Below are 19,072 nucleotides of genomic sequence, written 5' to 3'. Positions count from 1 at the left end.
TTGTGAAATGGGGAAAGGGGGGTGATTTGAACTTGTAATATTTTTTTTTTATTTTTTTCTTTTACTACAAGGCCCCCTAGTGTACTTGACCACTAGGGGGCGCGATCGCCTGTACTAGGTTCAGCCATAGAGCTCTATGGCTGAACATAGTGATTTTCAGCACTTCCTATTACATCCTGCCTCAGGCAGGATGTAATAGGAATGCTGACATGGCCAGCACAGGGGTCTACATTAGACCCCTGGCTGCCATGGCAACCGATCGGCACCCTCCGATCTCGCCGCGGGGGGCCCCGATTGGCGCCGGAGGGGGGCGCCCCCCCTCCGATCAGCTATTAAAGCAGTGCGGGCGCTTTGCCCGTGGTGCTTAAAGGGTTAAACGGCCACGATCGGCGAACTCGCCGCTCGTGGCCGTGAGAGCAGGTACCTGGCTGTAATATACAGCCATTACCTGCTCTCTTTCAAGCCAGCTCACTTCGTGAGCTGGCTTGATTCCCCCGCAACCGTCATATGACGTACATTTACGTCATATGTCGGGAAGGGGTTAATATCAATAATAGGTTACAGCAGGCTGGGCATTTGCCATTACAATGCAGGTTTCCTTTATAGACAATAGGTGAGGATATCAGAGCTCAAGGTTTATAAAAGATATTTACAGGAGTCTGTATGTATTAAAACGTTATGTATCATAGCAGTCACAACTCTGTTGAGCATTTTAAGAATTGCATCTTACCCTTAGTCCAGCCACAGTGGGTAGATCCATTTCAGGGGAGCTCGCAGTGATCTTGTGTACCGCCAATATTCCTGCAAAATGGAGGTCACTTATATTGGGTCCTTACACGTCTTTGAATTAGTGCAATATGTTTGCTGCCCGGATGTCTACAGTTAAAAGGTTATGCAATAACCAAGTCTCGGAGTATTCTAGTTTACTTCAATCTGTCCTAAAAACATTAATTAACCCTAAAGCAGTGGTCGGGGAACATATGAAAAGACTGAATAGGAATACATATGCATGCCCAGCTGTGTCTCTGCAGTGCGACCATCCATTACCCCCAGGAAGTTCCCATCTCCGGCATGCACAGCGCCGCCGGGACTCAGCCGTGCCCGCATAAGCAGTGACCTGGCACATGCACAGTCGCGCTAGGAGATGCTGGCAGCAGAGCCTTTGGCGCAATTTCATAATCAGTGGCAGTGCATATTCGGCTGCACCAGCAAACCAGAGCTATATTAAATGTATGTACAATAAAATGTATGTATGTATGTATGTATGTATGTATGTATGTATGTATACACATACAAAAAAAAAAAAAAAAAAAAAAATGTATGTATGTTCACACTAGGCTGTTTTAGCGAGGCACTGCGCCCTGCCTGATTTTTAATAGGCAAAATGCACCCTGCCCCTCTAGCAGCGCTCTGCTAGAACAGCCTGCTGCCTGTCCCTGCCGGTGTGCATGAGGAAGCCCAGCACCGCCCTGCCCAGTTCCTAGACGGAATACAAACACAAACAATTTATTTTGCGGTGAGAAGAATTAATGAAATAATAATATAGGCTTTCCTTCCTTTCAAATCAAGGGGGTAACGTTGGTGTATCTAAATATATTTTAGCGTATAATGTAAACGTTCCCTGACCCTTGCCCTAAAGTGTTACAGTGAAATCTAATTTATTGTAACACGCTTTGAAATGTGAAAGCACTATACAAATAAAGGTTTAGAAAATACCTGCTGCAGTAAAGCCCCTCACAAGAGCATAAGTCAGCTGTCCGGCACCTATGAATCCCACACTCATGATGCTTCTTGGTCCGATCTGGGCAGGGTCTACAAAGCCAATACCTATAAATCAAAACAGATGATCAAATCAGCAAGTAACCACCACATGCAAACAGCTGTGCATACACAAACACTGACATGTCCACTTAAAGAAACAGTCATGTGTGCAGTGTCTGAATACACATACAACTAGGGTTTCATCACAATAAACATCTGCTGTACGTAAGATCACCCATATCAGACATTTTTTCTTATGTGCTCCTTGTACATCTGGATGTTAACTATTAATGATTGATTAGGCAGACACACTTACACTAACATTTATCTTACTGATAACCTGCTCACACGGGCCAGTCAGCACTGCAAACCTCATTCATGTCTGCAGCATGACGTGTGCATGCACACACAGCAAATACTGGGAAAGTGCATATACAGCACATTCAAGGCAAGTGCAATTGAGGACAATGACCAAAACAAATGGTAAGCGACATCATTTGCTAAGAGGGGACAGTTGCCTGGTGTGTCACTTTCTACCTCGTCACTGGGAACGCACTACATGTACCTAGAGTGACTGGCACCTCACGTACAATAAGCTATGTTGGAGGTAGACCATACATTAGGTATCATGTACACATTTGTTTCTTTCCCATAATTCATTGTTACGCTTTCTGCAACTAAATCAGTAAAATATATGTTTCTATGTAATCTGGTTCATACCTGCATCTAGTAATTTGAAGTAGATTATCTGCCTTATTGGAATGAAAAGCTGATAATGAATGAGAGCAAATGACAATCTCCCCTTTGATCCCAAACAATGGGAAACAGATCAAAACGGTTGTTCATACAAATTGGTAAAATCCCAGATTTATCCTATTTCTCTGAACAGATTTGGACAATTTCCCTGCATTTGGGAGCAAAAGGTCAATTGTCATTTGCTCTCATACATTACCATTTTATCATTCCAAACAGCCAGATCTCGCAGATCGTCTGCCAGATAGCAAATGGGTAAAATAGGTCTGTTATTGAAATAAAGGGGTTTATTCTAGTTCATTCTTTCTGACAAAATCCTTCTTAGATGGACAAAACCATGTGCACTGCAGGGGGGCAGATGTAACATGTGCAGATAGAATTAGATTTGGGTGAGTTATTTTGTTTCTGTGCAGGGAAAATACTGACTGCTTTATTTTACACTGCAATATAGATCTTACTTTGAAGAAAAACCCCACCCAAATCTAATTCTCTCTGCACAAGTTACATCTGCCCCACCCGCAGTGCACATGGTTTTGTCCATCTTATGGTGCCCACACACGCACCGATTTCAGTGCTATGCGTTTTTGGCTGTACAATGGTTCTTTACAATTTTTCTGCCAGAATTAAGCATGAGCCGATGTGATGGTTATTTTGCTGTCTGCGATGCGATGCTGTGCGATTTTAGCACATTTTTTCACTGGCTTTTTCTGACCTTTACTTTGTTCGAGTTCACATGTTTTAAACCTGCAATAAAGTTGTTGATAACAATTTGTATGTAATTATTTCCCAAAAAAAAAAAAACCGTCGTATAGCATCGGCTCGTATGCCTGTATAATGCTGAGCCCGATGCTATGCGATAATGTCCAAAAAAGTACCTGCTGCACATACTTTTTTGGACATCTAAAATCGGCCCCCGGGAACGCGCATAGCACAGCATCGCGTCGCACACGCCGCACGAATACACCCCGATAATTGTACGCACGATGCGTTTTGTACTTTAAAAGTACAAAACGCATTCTAAAATCGATGCGTGTGTGGGCTGCATAAGAAGGATTTTGTCAGAAAGAATGAACTAGAATAACCCCCAAAGTGACAGGGCTTCTTGGGTATATGTAGTTTGCGCGCAAAAATAAAAAAGATAGAGATAAACAGGGGTGTTGTTCGGCATGCTCATCGATAAGGTAAACGCCGGGGTGCCTTTCCTCTGTGATAAATATAAAACAGAAGCTTTGGGAAACCCAGGCTCCAGGAACATTCTGTTTATATAGGTTTTTTTTTTTTTGTTTGCTTATGCTCACGGAATGTAAAGCTGTTAAATTAATATGTGCATCAAGGTATAAGTGTAGAGGTTTTTTTGTTCAATTAAAAGTCAAAGAAAGATTCAGAACCGAAAGAATATTTATTTATATAGCGCACAGCGCTTTACAGAGAATATGTGAACACTCACATCAGTCCCTGCCCCAGTGGAGCTTACAGTCTATATTCCCTACCATATGTGTGTGTATAATTATATATATATATATATATATATATATATATATATATATATATATATATATACACACATATACATACACACACAGATTACTTAACAGAAAATGCAATGACATGTACATACAATGTTAAGAAATAAAGCAAATAACTGCCACAACATTATTATTATTTACACAAGACTCTTCCCCTGCTTATAGCCTCTGGATACACCACTCCGTTGCCTTCCTCTTGTCCGCACGCTCCTCTAGGGTTGTATGCTGCTGTGGGTGTAACACTTTGGCTTGTTCAAACAAAACTAGGGGGTTACTCTGGTTCACTCGCAAAGGCAAATTCCTTCTCAAATGGACAAAACCATGTGCACTACAGGTGGGGCAGATGTAACTTGTGCAGAGAGAATTAGATTTGGGCGGGATTTTACTTAAAAAGTCAGTATTTTTCCTGCACAGAAACAAAAAAAAAAGATTTTGTTTATCTAGAAGAAAACATTACTTTACAGTCAGAACAGTTAAACTTTGGAACTCTCTTCCTGAAAAAGTGGTGTCGGCAAACACTATAAATAAGTTTAAAATAAGGTTGGATAAACATTTATTGGTTAAAAACATCCACGAGTACGAATAAGTAACATAATCTGTCTTTAAAATATCGGAACATACTATGCAACAAGGGATTAACTATTATAAACACAAGTTAAACTAGATGGACGCAAGTCTTTATTCAGCCTCACCTACTATGTAACTCCCAAATCTAAATCTCTCTGCACATGTTACATCTGCCCCTGCAGTGCACATGGTTTTGTACATTTGAGAAGGAATTTGCCTTTGCGAGTGAACCAGAATAAGGGCTCTAGTCCTTATGCCAGGTAACCTTTGCAATAGAGCATTCTATAGCTCAGTAGTTCTCTCGACCCCAAACAGTTCATGTTTTCAGAGTCACTTGTGGATTTTTAAGATATGAGCATTGGTAACACACCTGTACACCTGCTAGGTGACTTAGGACCCCAAACAGTTCATGATTTCTAAGAACTGGTGATGACAACCACTGGTAGCAGATTATAACCTTGGTCAACTTCAGCAGTTTGAAGCCTAGTCTACAATGCACTTCAACGTGCTGTACACTGCCGATACGGAGCTAATGCATGAATTCATATGGCACTGCCATACATAGTGGCCATGTTTGCATTTTGTGGCGGTTGTTCATCTTGTAATAAGTAGTGCGGTTTCTTCTGGAATGATTGGGAGGAAGAGAAGCTCTTCCTCCTGTTGCAGGTGGCTGATTCACATGATGGCTCTGTACATAGGAACATGTGGAAATATCACATTGGGCCGGATGCACTAAGCTTCAAAAGTGATAAAATGGAGAGTGATAAACAACCATCCAATCAGCTCCTGCCTGACATGTCACAGACTGTTTGAAAAAGGTCAGACAGGAGCCAATTGGTTGGTTTTTTATCACTCTCCATTTTATCACTTTTGAAGATTAGCGCATCTGGCCCATTATTACAATTTTTTAATCGTTTTTATCCCAAATACATTGCTAAAATGACATTACCTACAACAAACATACATGTCGGAAAAACAAATATAAAGAAAAAAAAAAAAAAGATTATTCTATTAATGATATCTCACACAAGCAAGTCCTTAGTCAGTGTTGGCACATGGCAAATGACAAACGAGCTAAACAAAGAGAGTGACCGGCCCCATTACATAAGAAGTCTATTGTAATCCATAAATAACATTGTAAATATAATCCCTAAATCTTGTGCGGTTTTGCCTTTCTGCTCACATTTTTTTTTCTGTGCTGGGCATCTACATTTCTGGAGCAAGAGAGGGTAGGAGACCCGCACCATAAATTTGATATAGATTCTAGAATTGTGGATGGATAAATAGCAGCCAGAAGGGAATCTTATACATATATCCTTCCCTACTGGCTTAGGGTGCTTGCTACTGATTTGAAATATGTGGTAGACATAAAAAGAAAAGAAAATCAGTTTTACTGGGACGCACTCCTCACCCACACAGTCTCATATGACTTTATACACCTATTTATAGGTATGACACTTTGTTTTTATTTTATTAGTGTATATTGAACTTAATAACTAGCAGGCCATCACTTAATGTTCATAGTTAGTAATTTTATTAATTGTTTGTGACCTGGTAATACATTTCCCTGTAACAGGGATTAAAGTAGCGAAAACATTTACATTCCTGTCTTACTCGCTTCACCCTGCTGAAGAGAGCGTAATATTGGCACAGGGAATCAAGATGTAGGAATTGTGGTAGCCATCTGAAGGGGCTTCATAAGACACTATAAGACCACTATGCTTTGAAGAGGTGTGTTGAACAGTGAAGTTATCACTGTAGGGAGCACAGGGACTTGGACGGAGCAGTGCGGCTTAGAGCAAACAGTACGGAGCACAGTAGCCAGGCAGGAGGTAGAAGGTAATAAGAGACTGAAGTGTGTCTCACCAGGTAACGAGATAGACTCCTGCAAGCTGCTTATTCACAAGCTGGTTACCTGCATTGGTTGCCTTACAGTGCTCATACTAGTGGTAGCTTACGGCATAATGTTAGCGTCTAAGCAATTTAAATATTCCCATTTCTAGACTTGGTGAAACTCACTGGCTAGTCCTCATCCTCCTCACAAGGTTGTGGGCTTCTAGTGTATGCTGTGTTTGTGATGAAGAATAAAATTTACTTGATTTTATGGAACTGTGCTGTTCAATATTAATATCAAGATGAGAGAAAAAGTATGTACAGTAGTAACCTGTATGTTTGGTATGCAACAGCTAGACCAGGGATGGGGAACCTTCGGCCCTCCACCTGTCGTGGAACTATGCCAGCATGCTCTGCTACAGTTTTGCTATGTAGCCATGCTACAACTGTTGCAGGGCATGCTGGGATGTGTAGTTCCACAACAGCTGGCGTGCCGAAGGTTCCCCATCCCTGAGCTAGACCATAACATGCCTATAATTTATTTGGCTGAATAATGCCCAATTTTAGTTACTTTATTCTCTCAATTATGGTCAGTTCTATGAATGCATATTAATTATAAAGAAATATTATTGAAAAGCATATGAAGTAATGTGTATACTCACCATCCTCACATGATGCCAGGGTCTGTTATACTGAACACCTGCTGTAACTCCTCCTAATAGGAAGAGAATTCTATACTGACAGCTGGGCCAACTCCTGTCCTTGCATCAGCTCTTCTTGGTAGTTCTGCAATTGACTCTTGCACAGCAATCACCCGATCGCAGAAATCTTGCCATAGCTGGGGGTTTTTCTGCTCAGTCAGGGAGCCCAAGATCAGGGCATACACAGGGGTTATGGCTGACACCAGGATAGGAGTCTCCACATAATGAAACTGCTGCCCCTTTTGTTGCTGCTCATCTCCATGCCCCTGCACTAGCTGGAACCCAAATCTAGGGTCTAGAACAGTGGTTCCCAACCTGGGGTACTAGTACCCCTGGGGGTACTCTGCAGACCAGTTGGGGGTACTTGAAAATAATATTGGTAATGGCGGAAGATGAAAAAAAGTATTTTGATGGCAGAAGAACCATGCTATAGAGAAGAACCATGTTGTGTCACTTATGGTTCTGTTTTCAGCGTCTCATTGTGCTTTTAGCCTGACCAGCAATTCACTGGGAGCTACCCATGCTGCCCTCAGACATCAGCGATCACCTGCCCTGCACTGACACGGGTGGAAGAAGCAGCGGCATTAATCCTACAGGTGTAAATGGGAACCCTGGAGACAATACACAACCAGCGGGCAGACATGGAAGGGCACGATTCCTGTCCGCTACCCCTTAATATAAGGACATGCATAAGGATACACATATCACTCACTTCCACTCCACTCATAAGTACTGTCTATATTTTAAATTGAGAGGAGGGGGTACTCATCAATGAGAAGCCTAATCAAGGGGTACGGGAGAGAAAAAAGGTTGGGAACCTCTGGTCTAGAACCTCCCATTTATTCTCACTCTCATTCACATAAACACGCGGAGCAGACAAACACAGTAAACAAAACAAAAAATGAAACAATATAAAAAAAACACACCAGGTACACAAATATACAACAGACAATATATAACAATAAGGACAGACAAAATATTAAAAACAGTAAGACAAGCCTAAAGACACTGACACAGCTAGTATAAGCTATACACTTACCAATCAAACAATTCACAACTAAAAAATTACCCCCGATACCTAGATTGCTCTTCTACTGATCCAGAAGTTCTAAACTGTGGGCCCTGACCCCAAAGTGGGTTGCAGACATCTCTGCATGGGGTCACAACTCCATGTTGCAGACTGTCAGGCTGATGACTTTTCTCATCTCTCAGTCAGTGGTCCATGGAATTGTACGTTTCTCCAGGCTCTTCACATTACCCTCTGAAAAATCTGAGGAAGCTCTGCCTGCACCCCAGTGCTCTGCCTCACCTCCCCCACCAAGCAGCCTCAGCCAAGAACAGGCTGCACTCATGGCCCCCTCGTCTACAGTACATCCATAAGGGCAAAGCGAGCCATACATCAGGTGGTATGCAGGTCATGGAGCAGTCGAAAGAGCAATCGTATGTGATTAAAAGCACATACAATTGCTTGTTCGACCGCAATGAGAGCAGGCGGATGAGGCTTGCAGCATGTCTATCTGGGGGCAGACCTCACGACCCACGCATCTTGCGATCGAGTCCAGAGAGTGACAGGATACCAGATATTGAACTTTCGGAATTCACTCGCAGATTTGCACAGGGCAGGTTTCCTTTCTGTCTGGGCAGCTGCTTACTATCATAGTCATCTACAACTTTTCAAATGAGCGATCAGGTGTGAATTAAGCACTTTACAATGCAAGCTCTCACGAGCAGGGCCCTCTTCCTTCTTACTTAAAGCATTTGTGATGGCAGCAAACCCTGCAGTTTTCTGCCACCCTGATACTTATTCCAGTGCCCTCTGCTGATGCAGCTATGGTTATGTACCCTGTACTTGTCCTCTATTGTAATCAATGGTAAGTCACTGTTTTGCTGGTCCCAGCAAAATAGTTTGAGAGCCACTGTATTAACCCTTTCTAATAGAAGCACAAGCCCCTGCATACATAGGGGTAGTGAAGTAAAATCACAGCTTCTCATTTTGGAAGAATAACATACAAGGCGTCATGGTTTCAAAGAAGGGGGAATTCAACTGTTTATTTGCACATGTTATGGACAAAACCATGTGAACTGCAGGTGGAGCTGATGAAATATGTGCAAAGAGAGTTAGATTTAGGAGTTATTTTGTTTCTGTGCAGGGAAAATACTGGCTGCTTTATTCCTACAATGCAATTTGGATTTCCGTTTGAACACACCAACACCAAATGTAACTCTCTCTCTGCACATGTTACATCTGCCCCACCTGCAGTGCACATGGTTTTGCCATTTTGAGAACAAATTTGTACTGCGATCAGATCTGAATAAGGGCCGATGTGTGGCCACAACATACAAATCGGCAGGATGCATGACACATTAAATGCAATACATCCTGTCACTATTTGCAATGATAACAGTGTTTAGTAATGCCGTATGCTTGAAATAGAGATCACAAAAGGACAGTTCCCCCAGTAACCGCTGTCATTTGCGATAGAATGACTGCTGGGATTAAGACTAAGGGTGCGTACACAAGGGGCGATATATCGCTCAATGCCCCCTTTTCATCGGCGACCAGAGATGGTCGCTGATGAAAAGAAACCGGTGGCGCCGCAGAGGTAATCAGCTGGTCGCAGGAGCTTGCGATTAGAACAGGGCTGAAAACGGGAGCGCGCACCTGGTGATTTATCGCTGGGGCACACTCCCATCACTGGCAATATGGTCGCCAGCGACCATATTCCCAGCAATATCAGCCCCTATCGCTGCCGTGTGTACACGGCTCAAGAAGACCTTTCATGCATGTGTCAAGTGACATGTGGGCTGGTTCAAGGAGAGATCTGATTGTATCACAGAAAGAAGAATGTTCTATAGCAGTGGTCAGAGAACTCGGTCCTCATTACCCCACCCAGTGCATGTTTTGCAGGTAACCCAGCAGGTGCACAGGTGTACTAATTACTCACAGACACATTTTATAAGGTCCGCAGGTGGAGTTAATTATTTCACTTGTGATTCTGTGAGGAGACCTGCAAAACATGCACTGCGTGGGGTAATGAGGACCAAGTTCCCTGACCACTGCTCTATAGGGCAATACCCTATAAATGTATTGCATACTGGGGTTTGGGGAATATATAGAAGGCAGTGATTGCCAAATGTCAGTTGCTCCCATACCTTACCAGATTTTCATTATAACCAGAAAAATTGAACAGAATTTTACAGGGGCCCACTTATCATTCAATATTTGTGGCTAATTCCCAAGACACACCTGTTTACGGGGGTTAGCTGCAAATATTAAGTAGCTCCCAAATGTATGTAAAAGGGTAAATATCTTGTACCAAGTGGAGGAACCCAGACAATGGCAACCAATCAGATCCCGTCTACTATCTCAGAAGGTGCTAAATAAAAGTAGATTCTGATTGGTTGCCCATAGCAACATCACATATGAAGTAGAATACACATCTTAGTAATTTTCCCTCATTGTGTGGCCATACCGATATCTGCTGCAATCCCCCCCCCCCCCCCCCATTGCCGCCCGCAGCTGCATCCCCATAGGATTCTATGGGGGATGCGATGCTGCACGATGTACCAATATACGGAATGCTGGGCGGAGTGGCTGCTCTGTGGTACAGTCAGCCGGGGTCAGGGGCGGGCTGGGCCGGGGGGCAGAGTGCCATATGCCCCCCGGGCCGCTTACCCACCCACTGGCTGCGGGCCGCGCTGGATCAGCTCCTCCAGCCCTCCTGCGCTGGCCGCGGCTTCCAGAACACGGCCGCGGCTACAGGAAAACGGACGTCCTCAGTGCAGGAGGCCGGCGGCCGTTTTCCTGTAGCCGCGGCCGTGTTCTGGAAGCCGCGGCCAGCGCAGGAGGGCTGGAGGAGCTGATCCAGCGCGGCCCGCAGCCAGTGGGTGGGTAAGCGCTCCCCCCCCCCCCCCCCCTATTTCTGGCACTCTGTGGCGGCATATGTGCCTCTGGCACTCTGTGGCGGCATATGTGCCTCTGGCACTCTGTGGCGGCATATGTGCCTCTGGCACTCTGTGGCGGCATATGTGCCTCTGGCACTGTGGACATCATGGTATGGGGCGTAATGGGCATTACGGTGTGGAGAGCATTGGGTAATTGGCATCACAGTATGGGGTGTAATGGGCATCAAGGTGTGTGGCATAATGTGTAATTAGCATCACAGTGTGCGGTGTATTGAGTAATTAGCATCGCAGTTTTGGGCATAATGTGTAACTGGCATCATGGTGTTCAGGATAATGTGTAATTGGCATTACGGCATGTGGCTTTCATGTGTAATGGGTATTACAAGGTTCGCTAAAATGTGCAATCTGCAGGTAGACAATACAATCATGGTACTGGCCACGTCCCCTTATGATAGGCCACGCCCCGGGGTAAGCACTGACACCACCACACCACACCCCCCCCCCCCCAGCACCCACCAGAGTAGATTGCATGGTTGGACTCCATTCGGAGCTCCTGTCCCAATGCCTGCCAAGTGATGCATCTCAGTTAGGAATTGCATATTGCAATTCAATCCTGGACAGTAAGATCCAGCCCAGATCGCATTTAATATGTGATCCTTATTAAAAATGAGCCCTACAATATGTATCCAGCATAACAGTACAGGTTTTAGTGGTATCCATGCTTAAGCATGGGTGACATGAGTAGTGTCCTTCCTGGGTTAAGCCCTGTCTGGTACCTGGAAAGGATTCCCAGACAACCTGCCTGAGGTGGACCCTTTACCACTGACCCAAATACCTGGGATGTTCGGGTCAGTGGAAAAGGGGTATTACTGTGCCTTGAGGTCAGAGGTTGGGATTGCCTATGTCAGAAGAATTTGTGCCTGGGAAAACCTAATTCAGTGCAATATACCACCACAATGGCCAGTAAGGAAAAAGGTAGCAATCACAGTAACTGTACTAAAAACTTGTTAAATCATTGGTTTATAGGCTAATATTTCTTGAAACTTGAAATTGTCTAACATACTGACCATCAATCCAGCTATTTATACAGAGCAAAGCATGTCAGAAGAGACGTAGGAGGTCATTCTGATTGACTCGCAAAGCTGCAGAAGTCAATTAAATGCCGCCCGCACTAACTGCCGCAGATTTCATTCACACCCATGCGAATGGATATTTTGCATAAACATGTATTTGCAGCTTGCATGCAGGGACAAAAGGCCGACCATTGAATGATTTCTAAGGGTATGGGTGAAAACCGGACCAGGACAAAACCCCCGGACCGCCGGACCAGACATCAAACTCTGAATTTTGGAGCTTGTAGCCTCCGGTCCGGGGGGTGTCCTGTTCGGGGGTGTCCTGTCCGGGGGCTGCCTGTGACACCTGTCACCAAGTAGAGGAGGAGGGGGTAGAATAAAGCCTCCCTGTATGGTCCGGGCATGTAGCAAAAACCGGACGGTCCGGACCACACGGGGAGGCTGTAATCTCCCCTTCACCATGTCCCTGGTGATAGCTATAACAGGGACCCACAGGACAAGGGACCCCCCTGGACAAGACACCCCCCGGACCGGACCCTACAAGCTCCGGACTGCAGATTTTGATGTCCTGTCTGGCGGTCCGGAGTTTAGTCCGGGTCCGGTTTTTACATAGTCCCGATTTCTAAGGCATTCGCAAATCTAAATCACTCTCTGGAGCCTAAAATATGCGGTGCCTTGGTAGGGAAAGAGGGCAGGCAACTGACATCCAGCGAAATCAGCTGCCCACCCCAGCACCCTCATCACAGGCTAATTACCATGGGAACATCCAGCGTTTTCATGGAGACACCCATGAAACGCTGGGTGTTCCCATATGCATAACTGGTCTGCGGCCCCACTCCCCCGCCTGCACTGCTCCGTGTGAACGGCCTGGCAACGGGTCAGTTCGCACATATAGGCCCTTATTCTAAATCGGACGGTACGGCCCGCGTGCGGCCGTACCGCCGATGTTTTTAGTCTGCACATGCGCAGAGGTCAATCTGCGCATGTGCAGCCCCATTCGCCGCAGACGTATTTCGTCCGCCGCAAAGGGGGCGTATAGGGGCGTGAGGGGCTTCATACCCTCATTTCCCTATGTATACGCCCCGCGTTTCATGGGCGTTCCCATGCAAACGCGGGGCGTATGCATGCTAATCAGGGCATGACGCCACTGATGGGGGCGGAAAGCTGACGTCGCCGGATGTCAGCTCTCAGCCCCCATACAAGCTATCACACGGACGATTGTCCGTGTGGTCTCAGCTTGCGGGAGCTGCTGTGGCGTGCGGCCCTGCCTTCGATGGTCGACGACCATCGAATGCAGGGGGCAGCTCCCACCATGGTGGAGGCGTACGCCCCACCATTTTTATGCGGATCGCCAGCCGTCCGTGTACGGACGGCCGTGGCGATCCGTCTCGTGGGCGGGGATTGGTTTGTGCGGCCGGAGCACCGTGTGCGGCTCCGGCCGCACCAACCAGAATAAGGGCCATAGCCTGCACATGCGAATAAGCGTATATGCGCAGCCCATCAACATCACTCACCGTTACGCATTCACAACGGTGAGAACAGAGCAGAATTACCTCTGTGAGGTGCTTATTTTTACTCTAGAAATCTAAGTTATTCTATTACAGTAGTATTAAGAAATGAAGACGTTTTCAGAGCTGTAATTATTGGGACTAAGTAAAAACCGGACCCGGATAAGACACCGGAACGCCGGACCAGACATCAAACTCTGCATTCCGGAGCTTATAGTGTCTGGTCCGAGGGGTGTCCCATGCGGGGGGTGTCTTGTCCGGGGGGATGCCTGTGATTGCTCACACCAGGGACATGGGGAAGGGGAGATTACAGCCTCCCCGTGTGGTCTGGACCGTTCCAGTTTTTATTACACCCCCGGACCATGCGGTGAGGCTGTATTCTCCCCCCTCTCCTCTCCCAGGTGACAGGTGCGAGAGCAGCCTCATCAGATGGAGCACCCCCGGACAGGACACCCCCGAACCGGATACTACATGCTCCGGAAAGCAGAGTTTGATGTCCAGTCCGGCATTCCGGTGTCTTATCCGATTCCGGATTTTACCCATACCCGTAATTATTACAGGAACCTCACTTTCCTGTAATGGGACACGACACTGCAAGGTATAGTGTGTCACCAGCCAGCTGTGGCCTTTATTTGGGTGATATATCCTTAGATTATAAATATGATGTTATGCGAAGACACCATGCTTCAGGGTGACGACATAATATCACTGCCCACTGTCTGATGCAACTCTGTGACACGTGTATCCTCCTCCCATCAGCCCCTATTACCTTCTTGCTGTTTCCACACGTCCTCCTCCGCCTAGGGTACGTTACAGGTGTACTCGTGCTCGGACGTGGCCCCTTAGTCAATGGAATACCGGCACCGAATTTTTACCGGGTGCTGGCAGTAACCACGCCCACACATGCTATTGGACAGCCCTTCCATAGGAGGAAATCCCACACAAATCCCGCCCTCCCAGCGCTCTCAACAACGTCCCCGCCACGTGTGTGCCCGCCCAATAACCTATTATGCGCCTATGGGCGGTGTTAATGCTGGACGCGTGGCTTGCTTTACCGTATTCTCCCGGACAGGCCAGTGTAGACAAAGCTAGGAGCTGTCACAACTAGTACCGTATTTTTCTTCAGATGCGCACATGTGAGCGACCTGCGTGACAGGTGGGCCGGTCCTGAACCTATATTCACCAATTTCATAGGAGAGTACTGTAGCTGCAATATGCATTACTACAGTATGTAACAACCTCCAGACAGACCTCCCTGCTGTGTGCAAAACGTGTTACTGTGACATTCTATGTACTACAATCTCCATCCTGACACTAGTGAGAGAGCAGTAACTATAATCCTTAAAAAGAAAAATAACCTTTTTTTTTTTTTTAAAGATTATAGTTACTGCTCGCCCACTAGTTTCAGGATGGAAGAAAAAAAAAAACGACATAGCAATATAACTTGCAAGCCTAGTCTGTTTTGTATCCAATTGTAAAGCCTGCCAGAAAACAATTACCAGTTATTTATATACAGTAACACACATATATTCCATAGCGCTTTACTAAGCATATTTGACTGTACACATCAGTCCCTGCCCCAGTGGAACTTAAAATCAGGGTTGTCGACCCTCCCGGAATTCCCGGGAGTCTCCCGAAAATCGGGTCCCCCTCCCGGTCCCCCGGAAGGGTGGGCAACCCTCCCGGAATCTGGGGGACCCCCCGAATCGCAGCATGTAAATGCCGCAATCCGCGGGTCTCAGAGGAGGGGGCGGAGCTAAAATGGCACAATCGCGTCATTTTAGCCCCGCCCCCTCCATGGATATCAGTCATTTCTACTATTTCCCGTAGTGGGGGCGGGGCTTAATGACATCACCGTCAAGCCCCCGCCCCTCGATCGGGTAAGGAAAGTCTCCTCTCCGGGCTTCTCCCGGAGAGGAGCATTAAAAAGTCGGCAACCCTGCTTAAAATCTATAAATATTCCCTACCACATGTACATGCGCACACACAGACATTCTAGGGTTAACTTTGTTGGGAGTCAATTAACCTACCAGTATATGTTTGGATTGTGGGAGGAAGCTGGAGTACCCAGAGAAAACCCACAATAGTTTGGGGAGAATATACAAAGAGTTATGCTGGCCACACATCAGACCAACTTTCCTCCAACCATCCAACTAGTTGGTTGGATGGAAAAAAAACCTGGTAATGGATAGGAGCAAATGTAATTTGTAATAAAGTTATTTGTTTCCCATTTTGAAAATGGACAACAACTGTCACTCAGGCAATGTACTGTAGTTGGTTCGATTTGATTTAAACAATTTCACTGAATGTTTTTGTCAATTCTCCTGGGTTTGTGAGCAAATTGCTCATTGGCATTTGCCCCCATTCAGTACCAGATTTTCAGACCAACCAAGCAACCAACTAGTTAGATGGTTGGAGGAAAGTTGGTCTGATGTGTGGCCAGCATTAGGGCCATGGTGGGAATCGAGCCCAACCTTACTAGGGATGGCAATTGACAATCGATGATTCATAATCTAGATGAGTGTGCTAAAAAGGGGAAGATGAGGTTCAATGTGGATAAATGCAAGGTTATGCACCTCGGGAGGCATAACCAGTGTGCTAGTTCTAACCTAAGCGGGGAGGCATTGGGTATTTCAGTACTTTAAAAGGATCTAGGAGCCCAAATAGATAACAAGCTGGGGTGTAGTACTCAATGTCACATTGCAACAAAAAAGGCCAACAGAATTCTAGCATGTATTAAAAGGGGCATGGAAACTAGGAACTCAAAAGTAATTATGCCACTATACAAGGCATTGGTTAGACCTCACCTAGAATATGGAGTACACTTCTGGGCCCCACACTATACAAAGGACATAATTGAATTAGAAAAAAAAACAAAGAAGAGCAACTAAAGGCCCCCATACACTAGGGCGACTTGTCCTTAGGACAAGTCGCCCCCGACTTCCCCCTAAACTTCCCCGGCTGCTCCCCGGGGGAGCTTGATTAGATTGGCACTTGATGTGCCATTTTTTACATGTGATAAATCGTCTCGATTTATCACATGTAAAAAACCCGGGGAGCGGGGGGGGAGGGGCTACAGAGCAGGGCTGCTGGTAGGAGCAGGGGGGGCTGGGGACGCTGCGGGGGACACAGGCGGCATAGAGCCAGGCAGAGGGAGCCGGGAGCTGTCAGTGCTAGAAAAAAAAGCCTATACAATGAATGGGCAGCCTGTGATTGGCTGAGCGCTCTCTCAGCCAATTGCTGACTGGCTGAGAGAGCGCTCAGCCAATCACAGGCCGCCCATTCATTGTATGGGCTTTTTTTTTTTATTCAGTACTGACAGCTCCCGGCTCCCCCTGCCCGGCTCTATGCCGCCTGTGTCCCCCGCAGCGTCCCCAGCTCCCCCTGCTCCCTCCACCGCCGCGCCGCCCCACTAGGTCGCAAGTCGGGTGGTCGGATGTGCAGCAGGTACGACCACCCGACGCAGATCCGATGCGCACTGGACCGCGCATCGGATCTAAGGGGACATCAAAACTAGCCGATTTTGGTCCGATTTCGGCCAGATCCGACTGATCTGGCCGAAATCTGACCAAAATCGGCTAGTGTATGGGGGCCTTAAGATAATCAGGGGAATGGAGAATTTAAGCTACGAGGAGAGACTGAGCACTTTGGGATTATTTACACTAGAGAAGAGACGTTTAAGGGGGGACATGCTCAACATGTACAAATATATCAGGGGCCAATATAAGGAACTCTCAAGCACCCTTTTTACTGCAAGAAAGGAATATCGAACACGAGGGCATGAGTTTAGATTAGAAGAAAGAAAAAAAATCTTTATGGTCAGAGCAGTCAAACTGTGGAACTCTCTTCCTGGAATGGTGGTGTCGGTGGACACAATAGGTACGTTTAAGGTAAGGTTGGACAAACATTTATTGGATAAAAACATCCGAGGGTACTAATAAGAATCATATTCTGAATTTGTAATTAATCATATTCTGTCTTTTACAAGGGATAAACTACTAAAACCTAGGTTGAACTCGATGGACGCAAGTCTTTATTCAGCCTTATCTACTATGTAACTATGGACCTTATTCTAGTTCACTCTTTCTGACAAAATCCTTCTTAGATGGACAAAACCATGTGGACTGCAGGTGGGGCAGATGTTACTTGTGCAGAGAGAATTAGAATTGGGTTGGGTTTTACTTCAAAGTGAGATCTATATTGCAGTGTAAAAATAAAGCAGCCAGTATTTACCCTGCACAGAAACAAAATAACTCACCCAAATCTAATTCTCTCTGCACATGTTACATCTGCCCCTCTGCAGTGCACATGGTTTTGTCCATCTAAGAAGGATTTTGTCAGAAAGAGTGAACTAGAATAAGGCCCTATGTAACTATGTAACTATGAGCCTTATTCTGGTCTGTGCGGCCAGAGCCGAATATGCGGCCAGGACCGTGCGTCCTAAACCCCGCCTTCCGTACGGATCGCTCACTCCGTCCGAATGCGGTAAGCCGCTGACCGCACGGAGCATGAGTGGATTTCTCATGTATATACCTCCTCCATCTCTGGGAACCTCCCCCATCATTCGATGGTTGCAGACCATCGAATGCAGGACCGAGTGGTCAGGCAGCTCTCGCGAGCTCAGACCACTCGGGCATTTCTCCGTGCAAAAGCAGGGATCTGGGCGGGCAGCTGACATCCGGCAATGTCATATGTCCGCCCCTACACGTGCGTCACGGCCGCATTACCATACGTACGCCCAGCGTTTTAATGGGAACGCCCATGAAACGCGGGGCGTATGCATATGTTAATGAGGCCAAACAGCCCTTCACGCCCCTCTCCTTCCCCTGTTCGTAGTGTAAACAATTCATGCGGAATTTGGGCGTATGTCCCTTTCGCACATGCGCAGATATGCCTCTGCACATGCGCAAACACAAAACATCGGCGGAATGAACGCACACGGACATATCCGCACCAACCAGAATAAGGGCCTATATATTTATGGATTGTTTCTAGCCGATGTAGAATAGTTTTGCCATCAATGGGGGAAAAACCAGATGGTTTCTCTCCATCAATGACACTACAGCATAACTGAATAGTTGTTTTGTATTTTCCTGAAGGTGGGGGGGGTACAGGATATTTCCACCCCTGACAGTCATGAAGCCCTACTCCCAGGTTCTGATTGGCACACAGCCTGTTCAGTGAAAGAAATTGGTTGACCATCGATAGCTAAAACCATCAATGGTCATCCAGTACATATTATGCTGCCATCGATGGCTCTTTGTACTATCACAATCGATGGCAACCATTGATGGTTATCTAAACGATGACCATTGCTAATCTATACCTGACAACAATTTTTCTCTTTCATTCATCCTGGTGACACAGCTCAACCATGGGATGTAGGAGGGTCAGAAGGAGCCAGGCACCTATGCTAAAGTTTTGAGAGGCAGGCTCCTCCCTTC

General features: G+C 46.1%; 1 protein-coding gene across 1 annotated transcript in view; it reads right to left on the bottom strand.

Annotated features, from left to right (window-relative positions):
• The window catches only part of PYCR1 (pyrroline-5-carboxylate reductase 1), a 33,241-nt gene extending 18,688 nt beyond the window's left edge, over positions 1 to 14,553 (bottom strand). Inside the window, exons 1-3 of the mRNA XM_083148698.1 lie at positions 14,398 to 14,553; positions 1,717 to 1,827; positions 731 to 801 (exon numbers count right to left, since the gene is read on the bottom strand). Coding sequence (XP_083004824.1) covers positions 731 to 801; positions 1,717 to 1,783 — 138 coding nt within the window. The 5' untranslated portion in view covers positions 1,784 to 1,827; positions 14,398 to 14,553. The remainder of the gene's footprint in view (positions 1 to 730; positions 802 to 1,716; positions 1,828 to 14,397) is intronic.
• Between the last annotated feature and the right edge of the window lie 4,519 nt (positions 14,554 to 19,072).

The sequence above is a fragment of the Crinia signifera genome, chromosome 6, assembly GCF_055691185.1.
Source record: "Crinia signifera chromosome 6, ASM5569118v1, whole genome shotgun sequence".
In the NCBI taxonomy this organism is placed as follows: Eukaryota; Metazoa; Chordata; class Amphibia; order Anura; family Myobatrachidae; genus Crinia; species Crinia signifera.
Note: the sequence above shows the minus strand (reverse complement) of the source record. Positions and strands in the feature narration are given on the sequence as shown.